The sequence below is a fragment of the Ipomoea nil genome, unplaced genomic scaffold (genome assembly GCF_001879475.1).
Source record: "Ipomoea nil cultivar Tokyo-kokei standard unplaced genomic scaffold, Asagao_1.1 scaffold2704, whole genome shotgun sequence".
NCBI classification, from domain to species: Eukaryota; Viridiplantae; Streptophyta; class Magnoliopsida; order Solanales; family Convolvulaceae; genus Ipomoea; species Ipomoea nil.
The window spans coordinates 3,253,130-3,279,023 of NW_017619132.1; the positions used below are offsets into that span (position 1 = coordinate 3,253,130).

Here is a 25,894-nt window from a genome sequence, read left to right on the forward strand (position 1 = left end):
ATGGAAATGAATTTCTTTGTAGTGCTTTCTTGCCTCCTTATTCTTCTGAATACTCCATTCTCCCATGGAGTAGAAACAATTATTTCTGGAAACAAATATATAACTCAGGGTAGAACTATATCCTCTCCCAATGGAAGATTTGAGTTGGGTTTCTTCACACCAGGTCAATCTTCCAAGTATTACATTGGTATTTGGTACAAAAACATCTCCCCTCAAACAGTAGTTTGGGTAGCAAATAGGGTGACCCCAATCCCCTCCTCCGCAATCAAATCCTCCAAACTCAGAGTCCTAGACGGCGACTTGGTGCTTGTAGACGGGGCACAAAACTTGGTGTGGTCAACCAATCTCTCCGTCACCACGGTGAAGCGAAACTCTGTTCTAGCAACTCTTCGGGACAGCGGAAACTTGGTTTTGAGCGAGGATGGCATGAATTCAACAACCCCACTTTGGCAAAGCTTTGAGCACCCGACAGACACACATCTTCCCGGTGCCAAGTTTGGGTATAACAAGCGAACCAAAACAACATATGGGTTCACGTCGTGGAAAAGTTGGGACGATCCGGCATCCGGGCTATATAGTCTTGACAATAACGGCGACATGGGATTTTTATTGTGGAACCGCACAGAGGAATACGGGAGAAGTGGACACAAATTCGGAACAGACACTAATCCTTCTTTGAAGCCCAATCCTCTGTTCAACTTCACCGTCGTGGACAACGAAAACCAGACTTACTTTACTTATAATTTGCTAAACCCGTCCTTGATAGGCAGACACGTAATCCAGGTAGATGGGCGGGAGAAGCAGCTAACGTGGTCTGAGTCTACCCAGGAGTGGATGATGACCTATGTTCAACCGCTGCAAAAATGCGACGTTTATGCATATTGCGGCCCATTTGGCTTCTGCAACGACAACTCTACCACCGTTTGTGTTTGCTTGCAAGGTTTCAAGTACAAGTCAGAAAGAGAGTGGAGATTATTCAATGAATTCTCTGGCGGCTGTGTAAGGAACACCAGTTTGAAGTGTAGTGGAACTAATAATTACCAAGAAGAGGATATGGACGTGGACAGCTTCATAATGTATCCAAACGTGAGATTGCCAAGACATCCTCAAAACATCACAGCTGAGACCCAGACAGAATGTGAGTCTACATGTCTCAAAAATTGCTCTTGTACCGCCTATGCTTATAGCAATAGCAGTGGTGGTCATTGTTGGATTTGGGTGGGACAACTTTTGAACCTCAAACAGTTGGGGGAAGATGATATCAATGGAAGCACAATTTACATCAGACTTGCTGCCACTGAATTTTCAAATATCAAAGGTACGTACATAATTAATAACAATTAATGCATGCATGTGATACATCCTTTATTGGTGTATAGTGAGATTCATGGGTAGTTATAAAGGGTATCCTCAATAAGGGAATCTTGCCACATTTTAGAATAGTAAAATTTACTTGTATTGGATTTTGACAAATGAGAAAGTCAAATTTTCAGCAAATCTTTTTCCTGCAAAATAAAAATTCAAATCAGAAATAAAAAAATAAAATAAAATAAATAAAGGGTGAGACGCGCAAGTGCGTCTCACCCTTCAGCCTAACGGGCATTTCAGAGAGTTGGCGGCCACTTTGAAATTAATTACTTTTGGCCATTTTCGGCCCTTTTTGTGCTGTTGCAACACAGTAGATTATTTTACTTTTTTTTTTTTTATTGTTTTTCTTTTTTTTTTTTGAAAATATTTATTTTTATTTTTAATAATTATTATTTTATTCTCAAAAAAATAAATAGAACATCTTTCACACATTCTACTTCCAATTTTTATTTTTTTAAATTTTATTTACTATATTTATTTTAATTATAAGTTTGGAAATGAAAGCTTGCAATTTTTATGCTGATGGTGGATGCTATAGAGAGCATTATAACATAAATTTTTGTAGTTGTATGTTTTAATTTTCTTTCTATATATCTTTTTCTGGAGTAAAATAAATAAATATCATTTTTTTTATTTGCATGTTAATATTCGTTGTTATCCAACATTTTGAATAACAACTAATGGGGGTGTATTCAGTCAAGACTTCTAAATACTTTTAAAGTGATGGATTTTAAATGACTTTTGTAGAGTTTTTGTATTCCAAAATCTTTGATTGTATGCAATTCATTTATTTTTATGATAAAATTATAAATTTATAAATCAAATAAATAAAGAAATAATTAAAATATAGAGATAAAATGGTGGGTCCACAAAAAGTTGTGGAAAAGTTAAAAATTAATGGGAAGAAGAGATTTTGTGATCGAGTGAGATACTGGATGATGAGGTGGATGTTGGAGCCCACAAAAATCTGGGATAAAATTCTCAACTATTGAGGATGCCCTAATGAAGTAGTCTATGATCCTATATAAATAGTTACATATGTATTTGTAGAAAGACAACAGGTATTGAGGAATATATTAATTTGTCTGTCATCTCACTCTTTTAGAGTTGGACTATCACTTGAAGCACAATATATAATGTCTTTTAATTTCTTTCTTCCTTTCTGTAGTTTAGCTCGTAACTCGGAAGAAGATCATTATATTCACATACAACCCTGAGGTTGTATCACAATGGTTAATGTTGAAGTGCTCTTTTGTGTTTAATTAATTAATTAATTTTCTTTTGGTGTTAACATACAGATACAAACTCAAAGCAATTTCTAGCGATCATAGCTAGTGTTGCAGTTGCTGCAGCAGCTCTAGTTGCATGCACTATTTTCTGCGTCTGTTACAAAAGGAGAAGAGCCGCATTGAAAATAACAGGTAATTTAATTTAGTTGTAGATCAGAGAAAATATAATTTTCCGTTTTGACATCGATTAAAACCATAATTATATATTCTGAGTATTTGAAATAGCGTTTTCTGTTTAATTCACTTCATAACTTTTGCAGTGGATGAAACGATAGATGAAGATACAGATGATGATGAGAACGGCATTGGCGTCCCGCTCATCACTTTCCAAAGCATATTGGAAGCTACAAACAACTTTTCCGATGCAAATAAGTTAGGAGAAGGAGGCTTTGGTCCGGTTTATAAGGTTATCAGTCAATTCAATCTCTCATTAGATATATAGCTAAACAATCCATTTCACATCAGCATGTTTTTGCTTTTCCATATATAATACCTAATAATGGAAATAATGGTATTTCAGGGTATGCTTCTTGATGGGCAAGAAGTTGCAATAAAAAGATTATCAAGTCAATCCAGTCAAGGAATCAACGAGTTTAAGAATGAAGTTGTACTAATTGGAAAGCTTCAACACAGAAATCTCGTTAAACTTATAGGTTACTGCACACAAGTGGGAGAAAAGATCTTGCTATATGAATATATGCCAAACAAGAGTTTAGACATCTTCATATTTGGTAAGATGGTATTCCATTGATCAACTATATATTAATAAATTCAATCAGTACGTATTCCAATAGTAACTGGGTACATTATATCGTTTTCACAATTTAGATCAAACACGTCGACTATTGTTGGATTGGAGCAAAAGGTTTGACATTATATTGGGAATTGTTCGAGGACTTGTATATCTTCATCATGATTCAAGATTGAGAATCATTCATAGGGACATCAAAACAAATAACATTTTATTAGATGAAGAAATGATACCCAAGATTTCAGATTTTGGATTAGCGAGACTGGTTGCTGGAAATACATTTGAAGCAAATACCAAAAAAGTTGCAGGCACCTAGTAAGTAGTCTTTAACTTGAATTTTATGGAGTAAATCTTCCAGATCCATAATTTTTTAAATATATATCTCTAAACAATTTTACTTAATATTTTGGAGATTTACTTTTCTTTTCATTTTGTACAATTCATGCATCATATTTGGATTGCGTGGTAATAATGAAGTGGTTACATGTCTCCTGAATATGCACTAAGTGGACTCTTCTCAACTAAGTCTGATGTATTTAGTTTTGGAGTGATCATACTTGAAATAATTTGTGGAATGAAAAACACAGCATTTTATCAGCATGAAGAAGTCTCAAACCTTTTAGGCTATGTAAGTGAAGAAACCTTATAAACCTTAATGAGTTAGTATTTTTAAATTTTACTATGTTTGACTTGTTTTACGTACTATTCTTTTTCTTGTGTTATCTCAGGCATGGAAATTATGGAATGAAGGGAATGCAATGGATTTATTAGATGACTCAGTACTGGTTGGATGCTGTAAGGAATGTGAAGTGTTGAAGTGCATAAATGTTGGGTTGTTATGTGTTGAAGAAGATCCAAATCGTCGTCCTAGCATGCCTACTGTATTTCTAATGTTGACAGATGAAAGTATGAATCTACCTAAACCATATCAACCAGCTTTTGTTACAAGAAATCGGATTTGCAATGACCCCTCTACTATAGAATCTGATAAACCGTGCTCCAATCAACTTACTTTTTCAGCACAAGAAGGTCGATAGGGATATATATAATAATAATAATAATAATAATAATAATAATAATAATAATAATAATAACATAATAAATTGTTTGTTTTATGAGCTTTGTTTTAGCAATAGGTGCACTGTTTGAAAGATAATTTTATTATATTTTCTACTTTGTATTTATTTTTCTATAGAGAAGTTGTTTCGTCATTTACAAGCTATTAAATTGGATATTTGTAACTTGTTTAGCAATCCACTTTAATACATATGTTATATGCAATATGCATATATTTGTTTAACTTCTTGTCGAGGTGAAATTCTCTGGCTCTTAGCGTACGTCCGCACATCATGACTTAACAAGATAGCGAAGAGATAAGTCATGGTCACTGAGTATCGAATTAAGTAGGAAAATCAGTGTCTGGTACCCTTAAGGAGGCCACCACATTGGGTGTAACTCTCACGGGAGGTGGATCTGGAAATACGATTAAGTAGGGGTGAAAACTTAAAAAACTTCAAAACATGATAAAAAAGCATTTATAGTAAAAATGTAAAATTTGAAATGGTTGGAATAAATTGCATATAATCCATTAATCCCTATTAATGTTCTATTCGTAATCACTTTTATTAATATGATATTCATAAATACTTTATATGTTAATTAGATCAACTCTACGCATTTCTAAATTAATTTGAATAGATGATACACAATTAAAAATTTTAAATTACATTGACTAGATAGTAGATAGTTCATAAAAAGTAGATTTTCTTTTAAAATAGTTTCATAATTTAATTAAAAAACATATTTTGTATTAATTAAATCATCAATTTAAATGATTATTACCACAAATAATGCATTGGTTATGTTTGGTAACATTGTTAGTTTATCAGTTAATTTTGACTTTGATGTAGCAAAAATAAGATGTGAGCTCGGGTGTGTTATGTCGTCCTCAGGGGATTGGGGGATATGGCACGCAATATGCAATCACAATAAACTAGACACTAGCATAAGGAAACCAACAAGAAGCTAAGCAAATCATAACGAAGTTAAGACTACGGTAACTAAACAAAATAACACGAGCACATATGAACAAGATGTAAACACGAAATAAAGAAATAGGACTCAAGCTAGGGAGCATTATCATCTAGATGCTTTAACAACCTAAGGGATTAGGGAGAACAAGTAACTAAGGAATCAAGCGGGAATGCACGTAGGTATCCTAGTCTACGAACCATTCTCTTGATTAATAAACAAGGATTAGAACAAGAAATTGCTCCACTTTCGTGGTGAATCAATTCCAAGCCCATCAAGCACACAAAACATCTAAAGCCCCCAATTTCCTCTATTTTCGTAGGAAGAAATCGGGTCTATGTAAGGGGTGGCTTGGATTCATCACCCAACTCTAGTTGAGGCAAGGAATCCTCCAAAAACAAGCTAATGAATGTGTACATCAAACATTAACAAGATATAAACACAACACCTTCATAAACACACGAACCCTATGTTGGTGTTCTTCCCCTTTTTTGCAATAATCACAAATCAAGCATCAAGATAGATAATACAACCCTAACTCAAGTCCATAAACTAACTACTCATGATTCAATAGCATAAAGAACACAAAAACATAAATGTAAAGCATAAACATTACAAGATAAAGAGATAAAAGGGAGAAGAAAACTTCACTAAGAAATGGATGATGAATCTTGGAATCCAAGTATTGAATCCTTGATTACAAGCTTGAGAAATGTTAAGAAACCTAAATCTAAACCTAATCTAACACTACAATATGAAAGGAAGTGAAAGAGAGAAGCTAGGGCTCAACCATGGGTCAAAACCGAGTTGAAATGGCCCAAAAACGCGCCTAAATAGAGCAGAACACAGTGGGACGCCCTCAGAGATGGGCGTACGTCAGGCAGTACCATTTTGGGTGCAATTCCAGTGAACACTGGAATGGTCGTACTGGCATGCGTACGGGCGTACGGCAGGGCGTACGCCACCTGCTTCTTTTTTCAGATCTTGGATGGGCTGATGGATGGGCGTACGGGAGGCAGTACGGTACTCTTGAAATTCTTAAATGCATTCCAAACTCTTTGATTGATCTATTGGTCCAAGAATTGTTAGGATCTTTCCAAAAATCATTGAATTTCTCACTTGTTGTGAATGATTGCACCTTGAAATAAAACCAACATAACTTAGTCACAATTCACACAACTTTTTAAGGAATTCACAAATAAAATGGGTTCAAGAAGGGGTAAAAATATAGACACAAATGCACTTATCAGACTTATTTGACCACCATTAGCTTTTTGACTTGGTTAAACAATTAATATGGGTGTTTAATTAATTATCTTTTTGTAATAGCTTATTGCTCTAAAAATGCTAAATTTTAAAAAGTTGCTTAAACCAGCTTTTTTGATCCATTTTTTTAAAAAAGTCATTTTGCATGCTTGTAATCAGCTATCAGCTAATAACTAATATACCAAACACTTTTCTATAATCAATTAATATTATATTATCAACTAGTCAAACACACTAGCTCAATCAACTAACAACTATATAAGCTAATAGTTATTTACCAAACACCCTCATTATAAATATCACAATTATTATAAAAATATAAAAAATTATCAAATAGAGTGTAATCAACAAGTTTTGATATTTCTTAAAAGAATAAGATAAGATGCATACCTACTACCAAGTACCAACTAAGAAATCTCAACATTTTTGTATTTTTTTTTTGTATAATAGTATATTATTTACTTCTATTAAAACATCTTTTCTCTCTCTCTCTCTCTCTCTATATATATATATATATATATATATATATATATATATATATATATAGGGTGGGGTAAGAGGAGCAGGGCAATTTGGGCCCATTGTCCTCCTTTGAATCTACTTTTAACTTTTACACTACGATTGTCAATTTGATTTTGTGTCCTTAGTCCTTACCTACTATTAGGACTCTACTAGTAGTATTAGACTAGATCTCTATTATATTAGTAGTATTAGACTAGATCTCTATTTCATGTCTTTATATACTTTGTATCCGCTGCTCTTGATCAATATACAGAAAATATATTCTCACCTGGTATCAGCTAGGTTTTCTCTCATGGAAAACGTCGGTGTTAATGACGGCTCTGTTCTTGGTTCTTCTGAACGGACCGTTACCGAGATTCCTACGATGCCTGCGAGTGGTAGCCTATCATCGGCTCATCACTTCGTTTCTTTAAAGTTGACCTCCCGAAATTATCTATTCTGGCGAACTCAGATGCTTCCGTTTCTTGAAGGCCAAGGGCTTCTAGGGTTTGTTGATGGTACAACACCCTTACCGACGGCATCGCCGGCCCTAACGTCAACCACGGACAGCGCCCCAGCGGCGGTTTCCGATCTCCCCGCCCGGTAGCTCGCTTGGCGTCGGCAAGACAAGGTCATCCTCTCCATGCTCATCTCCTCTTTGTTCGAGGAAACTCTTCGTTTCGTCGTCGGCAAGGGGACCTCTAGGCAGCTTTGGCAGGTAATCGAACAAACCCTAGGTTCGTCTATCCGCTCTCGTGCACTCCGACTACTCGACGAACTTCAGCGGCTCCGTCAAGGTGATTCCTCAATATCTTATTACCTTGGTCGTGCCTAGATATTAATTGATGAATTGGCCCTCGCCGGCTGTCATGTTAAGTTGGATGATCAAAATTTATGTGTTTCGCGGTTTACGCCCGGAGTTCCGATCGTTGGTGGCAACCCTAGCCCATGGTGCGCCTGTTCCCCTCCCGGAGGTTGCGGATTTTCTTGTTTCACAGGAGTGGATCTGTTCGGACGACGGTGCGGCTCTCGGCGCACTGGCAGCCTTGGCTGTAAGCCGTGGGGGTCACGGCGGCCGCGGTGGCAGTCCGCAAAACCGAGGTGGTGGCGGTCACGGCAGGGGGCGCGATGGTCGTGGCCGGGGGCGGTCCAACTCAGGCCCTCGGTGTCAGATTTGCAACAAGCAAGGGCATATAGCTACGACGTGTTGGTGTCGTTTCACTCCTGATCCAGAGCCTCAGGCGAATGTTGTCGTTTCTGGTGTGGATGGTCCTATAGACGACTCTCATCAGTGGTTTCCCGACACTGGTGCCACAAATCATGCTACCCCTGATCCCACCTTATTGACGTCCTCTACTACATATGATGGTTCGGAGACACTTCGGGTCGGCAATGGTACAGGTTTGCCTATTGTTACTGTTGGTTCTACTTCGTTAGCCACTAATTCTAGGTCGTTTCGTATGTCTGATGTTTTGCATGTTCCTGGTTTATCTTCTTCGTTATTATCTGTTCAGCGTTTTGCTAAAGAAAGTAATGTCTTTTTTGAGTTTCACCCTTCGTATTTCTTTGTGAAGGACATTCAAACCAGGAACACTCTTTTTAAGGGGCATGCGTCCGGGGGTTTATATGTCTGGCCTGCCTCGCGTCCGGCTCCCGCTGCTTTCGGTGCTACACGGTCCTCTTTCGTTTGGCATATGCGGCTTGGGCATCCACACTCTCGGGTCCTGCGTCATGTTTTAGCCTCTTCTAGTCTTAGTTCGTTTGATTCCAGTGATTTACCCAATATTTGTTCCTCTTGTCAATTAGGCAATTCGTCTCGTTTTCCTTTATCGCGTGTTGAATGTACCAGTTCGCATCCTTTAGAATTAATATATTCATATATTTGGGGCCCTGCGCCGATATTTTCTGCAAATGGCTTTAAATATTTTGTATTATTTGTGGATGATTACACTCGTTATGTGTGGTATTATCCTATGCGAGCTAAGTCTGATTTATATGCGATATTTGATAAGTTTCGGTCACTTGTTGCACGCTCCTTCTCTTGTAAAATTCTGTCTTTTTAGTCTGATTTAGGGGGAGAATACAAAAAGCTTGGTTCGACTCTCGCGTCATTAGGTATTCGTCACAGGCAGTCCTGTGCGTATACTCATGAACAAAACGGCAGAGTAGAATGCAAACATCGCCATGTTGTCGAAACGGGACTGGCGCTAATGGCCCAATCCTCTGTTCCGTCTCGTTTCTGGGATTATGCCTTCGAAACTGCTGTGTATCTTATCAATAAAATGTCAACTCGTGTCTTGTCTGATAAGTCTCCTCACTACCTCTTGCATCGGTCTTCGCCCTCTTACTCATATTTACGGGGTTTTGGGTGTCTGTGTTTTCCTAATCTGCGGCCCTATAATCGCAACAAACTGCATTTTTGGTCGTCTCCTTGTGTATTTCTAGGATATCCTCCGTCTTTTCGTGGCTATTGTTGTTTATACACTAACAAGGTTTTTATCTGTCACCATGTGCGATTCGATGAGACTGTCTTTCCTTTTGTTGCTTCTGTTGATTCACAGGTACCCGCACCACGCCCGGAGCCATGGGGTGTTGCGCCGGTTGTGCCTCCTGGTGAGCCGAGTGCTGTCTCGACCTTTGATCCTCCTGCCGTGCCCATAACCAGACCCGAGCCACGCCGCCAGCAGCCCGTTTCTGCCGAGCCGTCCATGACCGAGTCCGAGCGAACAGTCACGGACCAGCCACCTGCTCGGCCGAGGGGACGACCCCGTGGTCGATCCCGTCCTGGGCCCTCGCCCGTTCGGTCTCATACGATGAAGATGTGGAGCTCGGGAATGCATGACCATGTTGCTTTATCTACTGACGTCACTACTGAGCCTACCTGTTTTACTCAAGCGGTCAAATTTCCCGAATGGCGAGATGCAATGGATTTGGAATTTAATGCCTTGGTGCACAACAATACATGGCGGCTTGTTCCTTTTAAATCAGGTATGAATGTGGTTGGCTGTAAGTAGGTGTTTAGAACTAAGAGGAAAGCTGATGGTTTGATTGAGCGTTACAAGGCTCGTTTGGTTGCCAAGGGATTCAATCAGGTTGCTGGTGAGGATTTCTTTGAGACCTTTAGTCCCGTGGTTAAAAACCGACTACGACACGTCTTCTTTTATCCTTAGCTATTTCTCGTGGATGGACTATTCGACAGTTAGACATACACAATGCTTTCCTAAATGGCAATCTCGCTGAGACGGTTTATATGCGCCAGCCCCTGGCTATGAAGACAAAACGATGCCCGGGCACGGTTGTCTCCTTCAACGTTCTTTATATGGGCTTAAGCAAGCTCCCTGTGCTTGGTTCACTCATTTGCATGATTTTCTGGTTTTTGTTGGTTTCTCACCTTCCAAGACGGATGTCTCTTTATTTATATATTCACATGGCAATACTCGTCTATATTTTCTAGTTTATGTGGATGATATTTTGGTTATGGGTTCTGATTTGGCTCATGTGACTGCTCTTATAGACAAGTTGGTTCTTGAGTTTAAAGTTCGTGATATGGGTGTGCCCTCGTTTTTTCTGGGTATTGAGACAATTCCGTTGCCTGATGGCATGTTTCTGTCTCAACAACGGTACATGAAGGATATTCTAAAACGAGCAGGTATGGTTGGTTGCAAGCCTGTGGCCACTCCGGTTTCAACCACGAAGGCCGAGACTGATGCCGTGGTACCATACGCTGATCCCACTTAGTATCGCAGCTTTGCAGGTGCTCTGCAATATTTTACGGTAACTCGGCCTGATCTTTCCTATGCAGTTAATCGTTTGTGTCAGCACATGTACTCTCCCTCTACTGCGGATTGGGCGGCTCTCAAGAGGGTGTTACAGTATGTAAATGGGGCACTACATCTTGGTCTTAAGATATATTCTTCTCATTCTCTGGATATTCATGCATATTCTGATTCGGATTGGGCTGGCAATCCTGATGATCGCAATCTACTAGTGGTTTTGCTGTGTTTTTGGGGACCAATCTTGTCTCATGGGTTTGTCGAAAACAGTGTACTGTGGCTCGTTCTCAACTGAGGCTGAATACAAATGACTGGCTGATGTCTCTGTAGAGGTTACTTGGCTCGTCTCTCTGATGAAGGAAATCGGGTTTACGCCACCTTCTGTGCCCAAATTCTGGTGTGACAATCTGGGAGCTACTTATCTGTGTGCTAATCCGATTGAGATCGACTACCACTTTGTTCGTGATAAAGTCACAAAGAAGGAATTACAAGTCAATTTTATTTCTACCAAAGATCAGATAGCGGATATTTTTACTAAGTCTCTTTCGTATGTGCGTTTTAATTTACTCCGTTGCAAGCTCAATGTTTTGGCTTACCAACCTTGTGCTTGAGGGGAAGTATTAGGACTCTACTAGTAGTATTAGACTAGATCTCTATTATATTAGTAGTATTAGACTAGATCTCTATTTCATGTCTTTATATACTTTATATCCGCTGCTCTTGATCAATATACAAAAAATATATTCTCATCCCTACCATCAATGTACCTCTAGTAGTTTTGTCACTAACTTTTAAGACCTTCCTATAAGCAAATTTATTTTGAAGTACTATGTATGGTGAACAGGTTCAAAATCGTTGTTATTGGCCTAAACCACAAACGTTCAACTCAAATTACCTAATTCTTTTGGAAATATTCACGAAGGTTCTGAGGGAATTGAAATCCTCATTTCAAATGGAATAATAAGAGAAATTCAAGGGATGATAATATGATATGCACAATTTCACCATTTCATACTAGCGTGAAAGTGATGGGGGTTGAGAAATGCTACATGTTATTGAAAATTCAAAGTGATGGTAAGAATAAATGATGAACGATAATGGACTCACTGTGGAAGTTTACTTAAAAAAGTGCAAGCGTATTGAAAAAGGAGCATTAGAAAAGTACAAGCGGAAACCAAAATTCAAGTTGTAGTGTCAATCTTTCAAAAATAAAATAAATTATCAATAATATAATTGAGCACTCAAGTTATATTGTTCTTAGCGAACATGAACAAAGGAGCACTAAGAATTTTAGGAAAGGTTGAGAGAAACTTTTCTCATGAAATCGAGAGAATGCCAGAGTGAAAAATCATAGTATTAGTAGTTCTTGTTGGATAATAAGGTTGAAAAATCCCAAAAATAATAATCCTACGAAAAGATTAATATTATATGGGAAAAAGAAAATCTGGGAAGGAAAAAGGTTTAGTGTTTGGGTATAGGTTTAGCACGAGTTCGAACACAAAGTTCTTTTCGTTAAAACCTTATTTGCTACCTCCCACAAGTGCTAGGAGCGTTGTAGCCTAGGTTTCTCAGGATAAAACGTGCTACGATTCCTTGTTTAAGCACCTAAACAAGGAACCCGGCAAACAAAGCAAAGCTTAGAACACTGGTTGGCTAAAGAAGAGAGTAGAAGCAGAAGTTTTGAAGCAAAGTATACTGGAATTACCTCTCTTTATATAGGGCTGTTGGAAGGGATAGCATTCAACATGGCCTTGCGGGCTGTTTGAAGCAGAAGAGTACATTTCTCGTGCGCTGTGGTGCAACCCGAGAGTGCACTACTCTCGTGGTCACAGATGCACGAGAGTTGTGCTCTCGGTGCACCACAACCTCTCTTGCTCCTCTGTAGCACGAGAGTAGGTGCTCGAACCGAACCAATAGCTTGAATCAAGCCTTTTCGATTTCCGGACGAGCTCGAACCGAACCAATAGCTGTGACCACGAGAGTTGTGCTCTCGGTGCACCACAACCTCTCTTGCTCCTCTGTAGCACGAGAGTAGGTGCTCGAACCGAACCAATAGCTTGAATCAAGCCTTTTCGATTTCCGGACGAGCTCGAACCGAACCAATAGCTGTGACCACGAGAGTTGTGCTCTCGGTGCACCACAACCTCTGCCGGCGCTCGCGCCTTTTCAATCTCCTCTAGTTGGATTTTGATTTGCAACCCCCCCCCCCCCCACTGGTTGGCTAAAGAAGGGATAGCATTCAACATGGCCTGAAGCAGAAGAGTACATTTCTCGTGCGCTGTGGTGCAACTCGTACATTTCTCGTGCGCTGTGGTGCAACTCGAGAGTGCACTACTCTCCCCCACTGGTTGGCTAAAGAAGGGATAGCATTCAACATGGCCTGAAGCAGAAGAGTACATTTCTCGTGCGCTGTGGTGCAACTCGAGAGTGCACTACTCTCGTGGTCACAGATGCACGAGAGTTGTGCTCTCGCTGCACCACAACCTCTCTTGCTCCTCTATAGCACGAGAGTAGGTGCTCGAACCGAACCAATAACTTGAATCAAGCCTTTTCGATTTGCATCCCCCCGCGCGAGAGAGCCTCTATGCTATACAATTCTACAAGCTTCAAAAGAGCTCATGTATATAAGGGGGGCAAATCTTGTTTCCAAACCAATGTGGGACAAAGTCCACTATTTTCTCTTCATTTCCCAACTCAAATGGGTCTACTTTGAGAATCAATATCAAATTCACCCATTATCCGTTTTGAGCATACAATATATCAATCTCTTCGTCTCCCTACGAAGAACCTGAATCCACTTTGACCCGACCCAAATCAGAAATGGACCCCACTGATAATTGTACCACAAAATAGCCACTTAATATGCCATTTTATGTCATTTTAAGCTAATTTTTCTAACAGTTCTAAATCGTTTTGTCTAATCATAGTACTCCATTTTGCCCAACTCAATTGGTACACATTGAGATTCAATTTTCCATTTACTCAATATTATATCATATATGCATATATATATACTATAAGGCAGCAGCCGTGACCATCTACTATGTACTTTCGTGTTCACGTACGCAATGGAAGTCTTCCACTCTAATGACGCATTGGAACTCTAATCTGTTCGTCAGTTTAGCTCTCTCTATATATATTTAGTGAGTAGAGAGTTGTGTGAGGCCACTAGGGAATTGCAATTGAAATGGAAATGAATTCTTTTGTATTGCTTTGTTGCCTCCTTATTCTACCCATCTCTCTTCTGAATAATACTCCATTCTCCCATGGAGTTGAAACAATTTCTGGAAACAAATATATAACTCAGGCTACAACTATATCCTCTCCCAATGGAAGATTTGAGTTGGGTTTCTTCACACCAGGTCAATCTTCCAAGTATTACATCGGTATTTGGTACAAAAACATCTCCCCTCAAACAGTAGTTTGGGTAGCAAATAGGGTGACCCCAATCCCCTCCTCCGCAATCAAATCCTCAAAACTGAGAGTCCTAGACGGCGACTTGGTGCTTGTAGACGGGGCACAAAACTTGTTGTGGTCAACCAATCTCAGCGTCACCACGGCGAAACAAAACTCTGTGATAGCAACTCTTGGAGACAGTGGAAACTTGGTTTTGAGCGAGGATGGCATGAATTCAACAACCCCACTTTGGCAAAGCTTTGACCACCCGACACACACGTTTCTGCCCGGTGCCAAGTTCGGATATAACAAGCGCACCAAAACAACATATGGGTTCACGTCGTGGAAAAGTTGGGACGATCCGGCACCCGGGCTATATAGTCATCTTGTCAACAATGGCGACATGGGAGTTTTATGGTGGAACCGCACAGAGGAATACGAGAGAAGACCCAAATTCGGAGCAGGCAATTTGAAGCCCAATCCTGCGTCCTTCAACTTCACTATTGTGGACAACGAAAACGAGACTTACTTCACTTACTATTTGCTACAGCCCTCCGTCTTAGGCAGATTCATAATCGACGTAAATGGGCAAGATAAGTCACTAACGTGGTCTGAGGCTACCCAGGAGTGGATGCCGACCTATGTTACACCGCCACAAGAATGCGACGTTTATGCGTATTGCGGCCCATTCGGCATCTGCAACCACAACTCTACCACCGTTTGTGTTTGCTTGCAAGGTTTCAAGTACAAGTCAGAAAGAGAATGGAGATTCAATGAATTCTCTGGTGGGTGTGTAAGGAACACCAGTTTGAAGTGTAGTGGAACTAATAATTACCAAGAAGAGGATATGGACGTGGACAGGTTCATAATGTATCCAAACGTGAGATTGCCAAGACATCCTCAAAACATCACAGCTGAGACCCAGGCAGAATGTGAGTCTACATGTCTCAAAAATTGCTCTTGTACCGCCTATGCTTATAGCAATAGCAGTAGTGGTTATTGTTGGATTTGGGTGGGACAACTTTTGAACCTCAAACAGTTGGGGGAAGATGATATCAATGGAAGCACAATTTACATCAGACTTGCTGCTACTGAATTTTCAAATATCAAAGGTAAGTACCTGTAATAATCAGTATGCTCTATTTGACAGAACTTATTTAGGAGCTTATATATAGTTTATTTTAGCTTACTAAGATGCTTGATACATCCAATATAATATTGATGCATTTATTATTATTATTAGTAGTGTATAGTGAGATTCATTGGTAGTTATAACACAGTAATAAGGTAGTTGGTAATTTTATGATCCTATATAAATAGTTACATATGTATTTGTAGAAAACACTAAAGAATATATTAATTTGTCTGCAGACATTCTTTTCTCTTATTATTATTATTATTATTTAGAGTTGCCACTCGGAGCACAATCATGTATTTTTTTTCTCCCTCACATTCTCAAGTTTGGATCTTAACTCGAGAAGAGCATTCACATATAACCCTGAGGCTGTATGTATCCCAATGGTTAATGTTGAAGTTTTCTTTCGTGTTTAATTAATTAATTTTCTTTTAATTTGGTGTTAACAGATACAAACTCAAAGCAGTGGCTGGGGAAGCTCAAAGCGATCATAGCTAGTGTAGCAGTAGCTGCCGCAGCAGCTCTAGTTGCATGCACTATTTTCTGCGTCTGTTACAAAAGGAGAAGAGCCGCATTTAAAATAACAGGTAGTTTAGTTGTAGATCAGAGAAAATTTTCTGTACGTTTTGACATCGATTAAAACCATAAATATATTTTGGCCATGTTTAGTTAAATATTTTGACTTATTTGACTACTATTAATTAACTGATTGACTTGTTAAACAATGTGTTTGATTAATTAGCTTTTTGTGACAATTTACTAACTAGCTAAACCTACTAACCCAATCAGCTGTCATTTATCAAACACACCCTTTGAGTATTTGAAATAGCGTTTTCTGTTCAATTCACTACAGAACTTGCATTGGACGACGCAATGGATGGAACGATAGATAAAGATACAGATGATGAGAACGGTATTGGCGTACCGCTCATCACTTTCCAAAGCATATTGGAAGCTACAAACAACTTTTCCGAAGCAAATAAGCTAGGAGAAGGAGGCTTTGGTCCAGTTTATAAGGTTATCATACTCAATTATCTCTTTAGATATATAGCTAAACAATCCATTTCACATCAGCTTGTTTTTGCTTTTCCATATATAATACCTAGCTAATAATGGAAATAAAAATGGTATTTCAGGGAATGCTTCTCGATGGGCAAGAAATTGCAATAAAAAGATTATCAAGTCAATCTAGACAAGGAATTGACGAATTTAAGAATGAAATTGTACTAATTGGAAAGCTTCAACACAGAAATCTCGTTAAACTTGTAGGCTACTGCACACAAATGGGAGAGAAGATCTTGCTATATGAATATATGCCAAACAAGAGTTTAGACACCTTCATATTTGGTAAGTTGTATTCTTTGATATTCCATTGATCAACTATATATTAATAAATTCAATAAGTATTCCAATAGTATTATATTGTTTTCACAATTTAGATCAAACACGTCGACTATGGTTGGACTGGAGCAAAAGGTTTGACATTATATTGGGAATTGTTCGAGGACTTGTATATCTTCATCATGATTCAAGATTGAGAATCATTCATAGGGACATGAAAACAAATAACATTTTATTAGATGAAGAAATGACACCTAAGATTTCAGATTTTGGATTAGCAAGACTGGTTGCTGGAAATACATATGAAGCAAATACCAAAAAAGTTGCGGGCACCTAGTAAGTAGTCCTTAACTTTAATTATGGAGTAAATCTTCAAGATCCATAATTTGTTAATACATATCTCAAAACAAATTTACTTAATATTCTGGAGATTTACTTACTCTTCTTTTCATTTTGTACAATTCATGCATCACATTTGGATTGCGTGTTATGGTAATAATGAAGTGGTTACATGTCTCCTGAATATGCATTAAGTGGACTCTTCTCAACTAAGTCTGATGTATTTAGTTTTGGAGTGATCATACTCGAAATAATTTGTGGAAAGAAAAACACAGCATTTTATCAGCATGAAGAAGTCTCAAACCTTTTAGGCTATGTAAGTGAAGAAACCTTATAAACCTTAATGAGATAGTATTTTTCAATTTTTCTATGTTTGACTTGATTTACTATTCATTTTCTGTGTTATCTCAGGCATGGAAATTATGGAATGAAGGGAATGCAATGGATTTATTAGATGACTCAGTACTGGTTGAATGCTGTACGGAATGTGAAGTGTTGAAGTGCATAAATGTTGGGTTGTTATGTGTTGAAGAAGATCCAAATCATCGTCCTAGCATGCCTAATGTATTTTTAATGTTGACAGATGAAAGTATGAATCTACCTAAACCAAATCAACCAGCTTTTGTTACAAGAAATCGGATTTGCAATGATTCTACTACTGTAGAATCTGATAAACCGTGCTCCAATCAATTGACGTTTTCAGCACAAGAAGGTCGATAGGGATTTGTTATAATAATATAATAAGTTGTTTGTTCAATAAGCTTTGTTTTAGCAATAGGTGCAGTGTTTGAATGATAATCTTAATATGTCTTGTGCTCTGTATATAATCTTAATATGTCTTGTACTCTGTATTTATGGTAAAATATGAAAATGGTTGAAATAAATTACATATAATCCCTATTAATATGCTATTCGTACTTTTATTAATATGATAATCAATTTCAAACAATTCTTCCAATTTGAAGGTTTCCAACAGGTCAACAGGCCATCCTTCCAAATTAATTATTTTTTAAAATTTAAATTTTAAAAATTAATTATTTAAATTATAAAATTTAAAAAAAAAAAAAAAAAAAAAACTGGTTCCAGCCGGAGACGGTCGTCTCAAGCTGGATTCCAGTTTTTTTAAATTTAATTTAAAAATAATTAATTTTTAAAATTTATTTTTTAAAAAAATAATTAATTTGGGAGATGACCTGTTGACCTGTTGGAAACCTTCAAATTGGAAGAATTGTTTGAAATTGATTAGTTTAGGGACCTAATTGTTGATTTTTTAGGTTCAATGGCCTAATTGTTTTATCGTGTGCAGTTCGATGGCCTATTTGACCCTTATTCCTATTTTAATTATATCAAACTCTATGATTTCTAGATTAATTTGAATATGATGACAAAAAAATTGAAACTTTTAAATTATATTGACTAGATAGTAGATAATTTTTAAAAAGTAGATTTTCTTTTAAAATATTTTCATTATTGAATTACAAAATATAATTCTTATTAATTAAATTTATTAAATAATTATTACCACAAATAACACATTATAAATATTACATTATTATTTTTATCTTTAGATCTCTTAAAAGAATAAGTTGCCTACCTACTACCAACAAAACAATCTCAACCTTTGGTAATTTTTTTTTTTTTTTTTTTTTTGGATATAATAGTATATTATCTACTTCTATTAAAAGATCAATTATATATACATGTATATAATAGGGTGGGGTAAAGGAGCGGGGCAACCTGGCCCCATTGCCCTCCTCTAAATCCACTCTTGACTCTCACAGTGTAAGTGTCACAATTTGATTTGTTGTCCTTAGTCCTTACCCAAATTCAATGTACCTTTATTAGTTTTGTCACTAACTTTTAAGAACTTTGTATAAGCAAAATTATTTTGAAGTACTATGTATGGTGAACAGGTTCAAAATCATTGTTATTGGCCTAAACCACAAACGTTCAACTCAAATTACCTAATTCAAAGTGATGGTAAGAATGGACTTCTTGTAATCCTGTGGAAGTTTACTTAAGTACAAGCGTAATGAGGACGGGTCAGCGAAAACCAAAATTCAAGTCATGTATCATACACATTTTCTTTAAAGTTGATTTGCTGCTTACCTCTCAAGGGTGTTAAGAGCGTTTAGTGAGTTTGAGAATCAATTTTGAGCGTATAATATATCAAACTTAAACATCTCACTTAGAGAATTCGAATATACTTTGACCCTACCCAAATCGGATGTGATCCCACAAAAAAATTATACAACAAAAATCACCAATTTAAATGTCTTTTTAAACCAAAGTTTTCAACATTCCAATGGTTTCATTAATTACTCACCAAACTCTGCCATAGGCTTAGTTAATATATAGTTAATACTGTTAAGCGGAGACTTGGAGAGTCAAGTCCAGTATTATGTCGGTCAAAGTACCTATGAGGTCCCTGTACTATAACGTTTTGTTCAATTTAGTCCTTATACCTTTATTTTGTTCAATTTAGTCCCTGTACTATAAAAATGTTGTAATTAAGGACAATAGTTAATAGTGTTAATATTACGGCTAACTTAGGTTACGTGGCGCTAACGATATTTATATTCTTACTCCTATATTTCTTTATAAATATTTAAAATTAGTTATTTTTACCACCAATATATTAAATTAGTATGTCTAAAATAAATAATTAAAACCATATTTTTAATGAGATTTGGACAATTGTCCTTAGTTTCACCACTTTTTAAAGTAGAGGGACTAAATTGAACAGAATAAAGGTACAGGGACTAAATTGAACAAAACACTATAGTACAAGGACTTTATAGGTACTTTGACCTATTATGTCATTAAAACACGACATTGACTACTACATAAATATAAGGAAATAAAGTTGCACATTTAGGAATTATTCTTCCAAAAGGCTGAACCCTAAACCTAAAACACATTTGGGAATTATTATTTGTGTAAATCACTGTATAGTGAATAATTTCAAAATTATTATTTGTGTAAACCACAAAAATTCAAGTTATATTACATATTACATAATATATACTTTGGGAAGTTCTCACTTCTTGTTCATATTCACCCCACTAAATCTGCCATGCCAATAATTAGGAGACTATATTAATTTATACCATGGCTACAAATGAGAACCAATAATGTCATTTTTCTTAATAACTACTATTTATTTTTAAGTGTTGGCAAAAATTAAATTCATAACCATTTAAATACGAGAATCATTGCTCTACTACTCATTCATATCCTTTTGGAGACTAATAATATCTGAGTATGGTCATCATATTTTGTGGTTGAAGCAACATGATCAATCACAATCATTAGAATAGATTTTTTTTTTTATATATATAAAATAGACGTGCAAGCAATTTTCTTAACCCAACAAATGGGTAAAGGGCTAGACTAATCAAATTGCTTCATCAATGACATGAAATAACAAAAATATTTGACAAGTCGATGATAATAACGTCTAACAAAATGTATTAGTATCGTTAACATTACTGTATAGCGACTTCCCTATACTTTAACCAATATAATGCATTCATCCTACCAGCATATGATGAGTGGGAGAAGCCCGCATGGATTTAGCTCACTGATTTAGTATACAGTATTTAGGAGAAGATCAGATATCAAGCTACGTTCAAACTTCGACAACAGCTGTGAAAATTATGCTTAAAATAGACAGATCGACAACAGCTAACTGGCATTTGACCTGTCTTTCCAACAAGTCAAGACTCAAGACAACCTTTCATGTTCATGGATTAGAAGTTTTTTAGGGCGTCCTCAGTCATTAGTTAGACCGTTAGGCTTGGTAACCCCAAAATTCAAATTCAATTATATTTTTTGTTTGAATTGTTTATTGAATTTTTTGTTTGAGCATATCACAATCAATAAACAATCAACTTGAAGTGTGGAAATGGTGTTTCTGATTACCAGGAAGCTAGGGGAAATGGATAGGTCCGAAATGTATCGGAATATGAGATTGCCAAGGCATCCTCAAAAGATGAAGGCTGGGAGTGGGGCAGAATGTGAGTCCAGTTGTCTCAAGAATTGCTCTTGTACGGCCTATGCTTATAGTAATAGCACTGGGTATTGCTCCTTTTGGGTTGGAGAACTCTTCAATTTGAGACACTTTCGAGAAGACGATGGCAATGGAAGCACCATTTACATTAGACTTGCATCCTCTGAATCTTTGAATGTTAAAGTTACTTTTTTTTTTTTCTTTTGCAAAAGTATGTTTACCCTTATCAAAGACACATGATCAAGCCTAGGTAGCTGTGGGAGTTACACCCAAAGTGATGGGCTTCAAGTACTGGTCCTCCCATCTAATAGGAGGTTGAGTTACTATAATTTACCTAGTTTTACTTTATCATGTTGAGCCGGTGCGTGTGGGCCCTAGAGTCAGGCGAGGGAATCCTTGTCAAGTTGGCCATGTTGTTGATTTGGTAATTATAAGGTTACAAATTTAACTACTAGGAATAGCGACTTATTGGCATTCTCGGTCTGAGTTGGTGGGCAACCTAGACGTATTGGTCCTTTGCCGGTTAGATCACAACTCACAATGCTGAGTTTATTCAGTGCAATTTTTAATTTTTTTTTTTTAAAGGAACACATTAATTAATTAGTAACATTGTGATGGATTGCAACCTTTTTCACTCTTGAACCATAACAGTAGACTAGCTAGTAATTAATTTGAAGTGCTTAGCTAGCTAGCTTGTTTGTGTTTCGATCATTTTCTTTTCATGTTAACAGATACAAGTTCAAAGCTCAAAGCTATCATACCTATAGCTAGTGCAGCAGTTGTTGCAGCAGCTCTACTTGGATGCACTATTTGCTACATTTGTTATAGGAGGAGGAGAACGACGACATTGAAAATAACAGGTAAAAGAGGTATATATATACTGATTAATTCCATAGTATGAGTCTTCTAATGTGTAATTGGATTTTGAAATAGTTTTGTTTGTTCACTTTATAAGAACATGAAAAGGATCAAGTGATAGAGGAAGATACCGATGAAGTCATTGGCGTCCAATTCTTTACTTTTCATAGCATATTGGAAGCTACGGACAACTTTTCAGAAGCAAATAAGTTAGGAGAAGGAGGTTTTGGTCTAGTTTATAAGGTTATCGCAATTAAGTATATGCCTTAGCTTATTATCTAGCTTAGCAATCCCTTTAGGGTTGTTTTTCCTTTTATATGATACCTAATAATACAAATGGTTTTGTAGGGTATGCTTTTCGGAGGGCAAGAAATTGCAGTAAAGAGATTATCAAGTCAATCTAGACAAGGTATCAAAGAATTTAAGAACAAAGTTGTATTAATTGCAAAGCTTCAACATAGAAATCTGGTTAAACTTTTAGGCTACTGCACACAAGCGGGGGAAAAGATCTTACTATACGAATATATGCCAAATAAGAGTTTAGACACATTTATATTCGGTATGTTTTAATCTTTGTTATTCCATTAATCAGCTATATATTGATAAATTCAATCGATAATTCATTAGTAATTAATTGGTTACATTGTTTCCATACTATAATCTAGATCAAACACGTCGCCTATTGTTGGATTGGAGCAAAAGGTTTGACATCATATTGGGAATTGCTCGAGGACTTGTATACCTCCATCATGATTCAAGATTGAGAATCATCCATAGAGACATGAAAACAAATAACATTTTGTTAGATGAAGAAATGACACCTAAAATTTCAGACTTTGGATTAGCAAGAATGATAGTTGAAAATACATTTGAAGCGAATACCATAAAAATTGCTGGGACCTAGTAAGTACCATTATCTTAACTTGAATTATATATGCAGTAAATATTGACAATCCATAACTTTATTAATGCAATGCATGCATATGTATCAAAACAATTTTAATTAGTTCATATTTTGGTGATTTACACTTACTAATTAATGCTTTTCATTTTATACAATTCATGCATCAAATTTGGATGGTGTATTATGGTAATAATAAAGCGGCTACATGTCTCCTGAATATGCACTAAGTGGACTCTTCTCAATTAAGTCCGATGTATTTAGTTTTGGAGTTATTTGATGCTCTAAGGAATGTGAAGTGCTGAAATGTATAAATGTTGGCTTGTTATGTGTTGATGGAAACCCAAGTTATCGTCCTAGTATGTCTGATGTACTTCTAATGTTGATGGATGAAAGTATGACTCTACCTAAACCAAATCAACCAGTTTTTGTTATAAGAACAAAAACTTGGAATGACTCTTCTATTATTCCATCCGAACAATTCTGCTCTAACCACCTGACTCTTTCAACACAAGAAGGTCGATAGAGGTCTATATATAATGATGATAGGCTATATATTCTTCACCATGTTGTACCAATAAGTGCGCACTTGAAAGATAATCTTAGATTCTGTGTGTCTATCAATATATATATATATATATATATATATATATATATATATATATATATATATTAGATGTCTTCAACTTTGTATTTATTATTTTTTTTTTCTATAGGTTATGTGGCATCTACATGCAATGTTACGTTATAAAAGTTTGTAACTCGATTTGTATTTATCCGAATGCATTGATTTTTACTTTTATTTTTTGGTTTAATTTCTTAATATACCACTACTATTTTCTGTGGGAAACTCTATACTTTACAAGAAGTGGAACATAATATCACCATTTAATACTTGAAAGTTATGGGGATTGACAAATTGTATGTATTTGTTAGGAACAAGTGTACTTAGATTTTGATGATACCAATCTTGCTAGGAGCGTAGACCCACAAACTAATGAGTATGTGTTGTGAGCCACACATCAACAAGATAAGAGTACAATTTATTCACAAACATCAAGAATCATAGCTAAGTTTCCTCCCCTTCATACAAGAATTACCAAATGGAGCATCTCGTAGATAGATAATAATACCCCAACCCAAATTCTAAATGAAACAACTCACACATATTTAGCACAAGCAATGCGCATGCGATGGTATGAACTTGTTCACACAAGTGTCCGGAGATGGGCGGTCTCATGGGCATGGGGTTGCCCGTGCGAACTACTCCTGATCCAATGTCGCTTCAAAACTTTTTCTAATGTATTTTTGGCTTTAAACTTGATTGAAAATGTCTCAAGATGCTTCAATTCTTCACTTGTGACAAGATCCACCTAGAGATAAAATCACACAATTAAGTCTAAAGTCGCGCGCAAGTTCAATGGTGGTATGTGAATGAAATGGGCTAAGTAAAGGGATAAAAATATAAACAATAAAATACTTATTAAATGTAATTTTATTATTTTGAATGACAAGAGAAATTCACAATCACTATTTGAGATGTGTATTAGGTAAATTAAACTTTGCAATCACTACCCTAAATGAAATATTTTGACCATAAATATCCAAGTATGATCGTATATTGTGGTTTGAATCAACATGCAATGTTCAATCACAATCATTTGAATTGATATATAAAATAGAAAGGACAGCAATTTTCTTAACCTAACAATGGGGTGAATGGCTAGACTGTTCAAAATCCTTCAAACCACAAAATGGGGGCAACCAAGCTGATAGCCTGATACCAAAGATTATACTTAAATATGCATAAAAAAAAATGGCACAAATAAACACGTATCACCTTAATTGATAAATGACCACAATGAGGTAAATCAAGTTAGGTTAGTTGTCCATGTTTGCATGGGCAACTGAGTTGGTCACATAGATGAAGTTTGAAAGCAAATGACTAGAGATTGATCTTACCAACAATAGTATGCAGGTGGAAGTAACCTCTCAAAGTGAGAGGGTTCCTAGGTCTAATATCTGTGTTCATGTTCAGTTGAATTACACTTAGGTTGTCCATGACTTGGCGCAAAGCAAGATAGGCAAATAATTGCAAAACATTGTTTCTTTATTTGGCCTGATGAGGACTTGGTCACAACCATAGATAATTACAAGTCAAGACGACCTTTCGTGTTCACGTACGCAATGGTTATGGAATTAAGTCTTCCAATTCCACTCTAATGACGCATTGGAAGTCTGTTCTGTTTGTCAGTTTAGCGCTATATATATTAGTGAGTAGAGAGTTGTGTGAGGCCAGGGAATTGAAATGGAAATGAATTTCTTTGTAGTGCTTTCATGCCTCCTTATTCTACTCATCTCTCTTCTGAATACTCCATTTTCCCATGGAATAGAAACAATTTCTGGAAACAAATATATAACTCAGGGTACAACTATATCCTCTCCCAATGGAAGATTTGAGTTGGGTTTCTTCACACCAGGTCAATCTTTCAAGTATTACATTGGTATTTGGTACAAAAACATCTCCCCTCAAACAGTAGTTTGGGTAGCAAATAGGGTGACCCCAATCCCCTCCTCCGCAATCAAATCCTCCAAACTCAGAGTCCTAGACGGCGACTTGGTGCTTGTAGACGGGGCACAAAACTTGGTGTGGTCAACCAATCTTTCCGCCACAACGGTGAAGGAAAACTCTGTTCTAGCAACCCTTCGCGACAGCGGAAACTTGGTTCTGAGCGAGGATGGCGTCAGTTCAACAACCCCACTTTGGCAAAGTATTGACCACCCGACAGAGACGATATAACAAGTTCGGATATAACAAGCGCACCCAAACAACATATGGGCTCACGTCGTGGAAAAGTAGGGACGATCCGGCACCCGGGCTATTTAGTACTATTGGGAGTGATGGCGGTGTGGCATTTGAATTGTGGAACGGT

The 25,894-nt window shown here is 36.8% G+C and overlaps 3 protein-coding genes across 3 annotated transcripts in view; all 3 read left to right on the top strand.

The window, feature by feature from the left end:
• Positions 1-4,445, top strand: LOC109155687 (receptor-like serine/threonine-protein kinase SD1-8). The gene is made up of 8 exons (XM_019303307.1): positions 1-1,339; positions 2,594-2,632; positions 2,667-2,789; positions 2,918-3,063; positions 3,178-3,388; positions 3,486-3,723; positions 3,886-4,036; positions 4,137-4,445. Exons 1-8 carry the CDS (start codon positions 1-3, stop codon positions 4,443-4,445), a joined length of 2,556 nt encoding a protein of 851 aa, XP_019158852.1.
• The window catches only part of LOC109156049 (cysteine-rich receptor-like protein kinase 7), a 24,957-nt gene continuing 2,891 nt past the window's right edge, over positions 3,829-25,894 (top strand). Inside the window, exon 1 of the mRNA XM_019303830.1 lies at positions 3,829-3,873. The gene's annotated coding sequence lies outside the window, so the exon portion shown is untranslated. The remainder of the gene's footprint in view (positions 3,874-25,894) is intronic.
• The window catches only part of LOC109155688 (G-type lectin S-receptor-like serine/threonine-protein kinase At4g27290), a 34,384-nt gene continuing 22,656 nt past the window's right edge, over positions 14,167-25,894 (top strand). Inside the window, exons 1-6 of the mRNA XM_019303308.1 lie at positions 14,167-15,487; positions 15,960-16,097; positions 16,364-16,527; positions 22,409-22,619; positions 22,726-22,963; positions 23,163-23,225. Of these exons, the coding sequence (XP_019158853.1) occupies positions 14,167-15,487; positions 15,960-16,097; positions 16,364-16,527; positions 22,409-22,619; positions 22,726-22,963; positions 23,163-23,225 (2,135 nt within the window). The remainder of the gene's footprint in view (positions 15,488-15,959; positions 16,098-16,363; positions 16,528-22,408; positions 22,620-22,725; positions 22,964-23,162; positions 23,226-25,894) is intronic.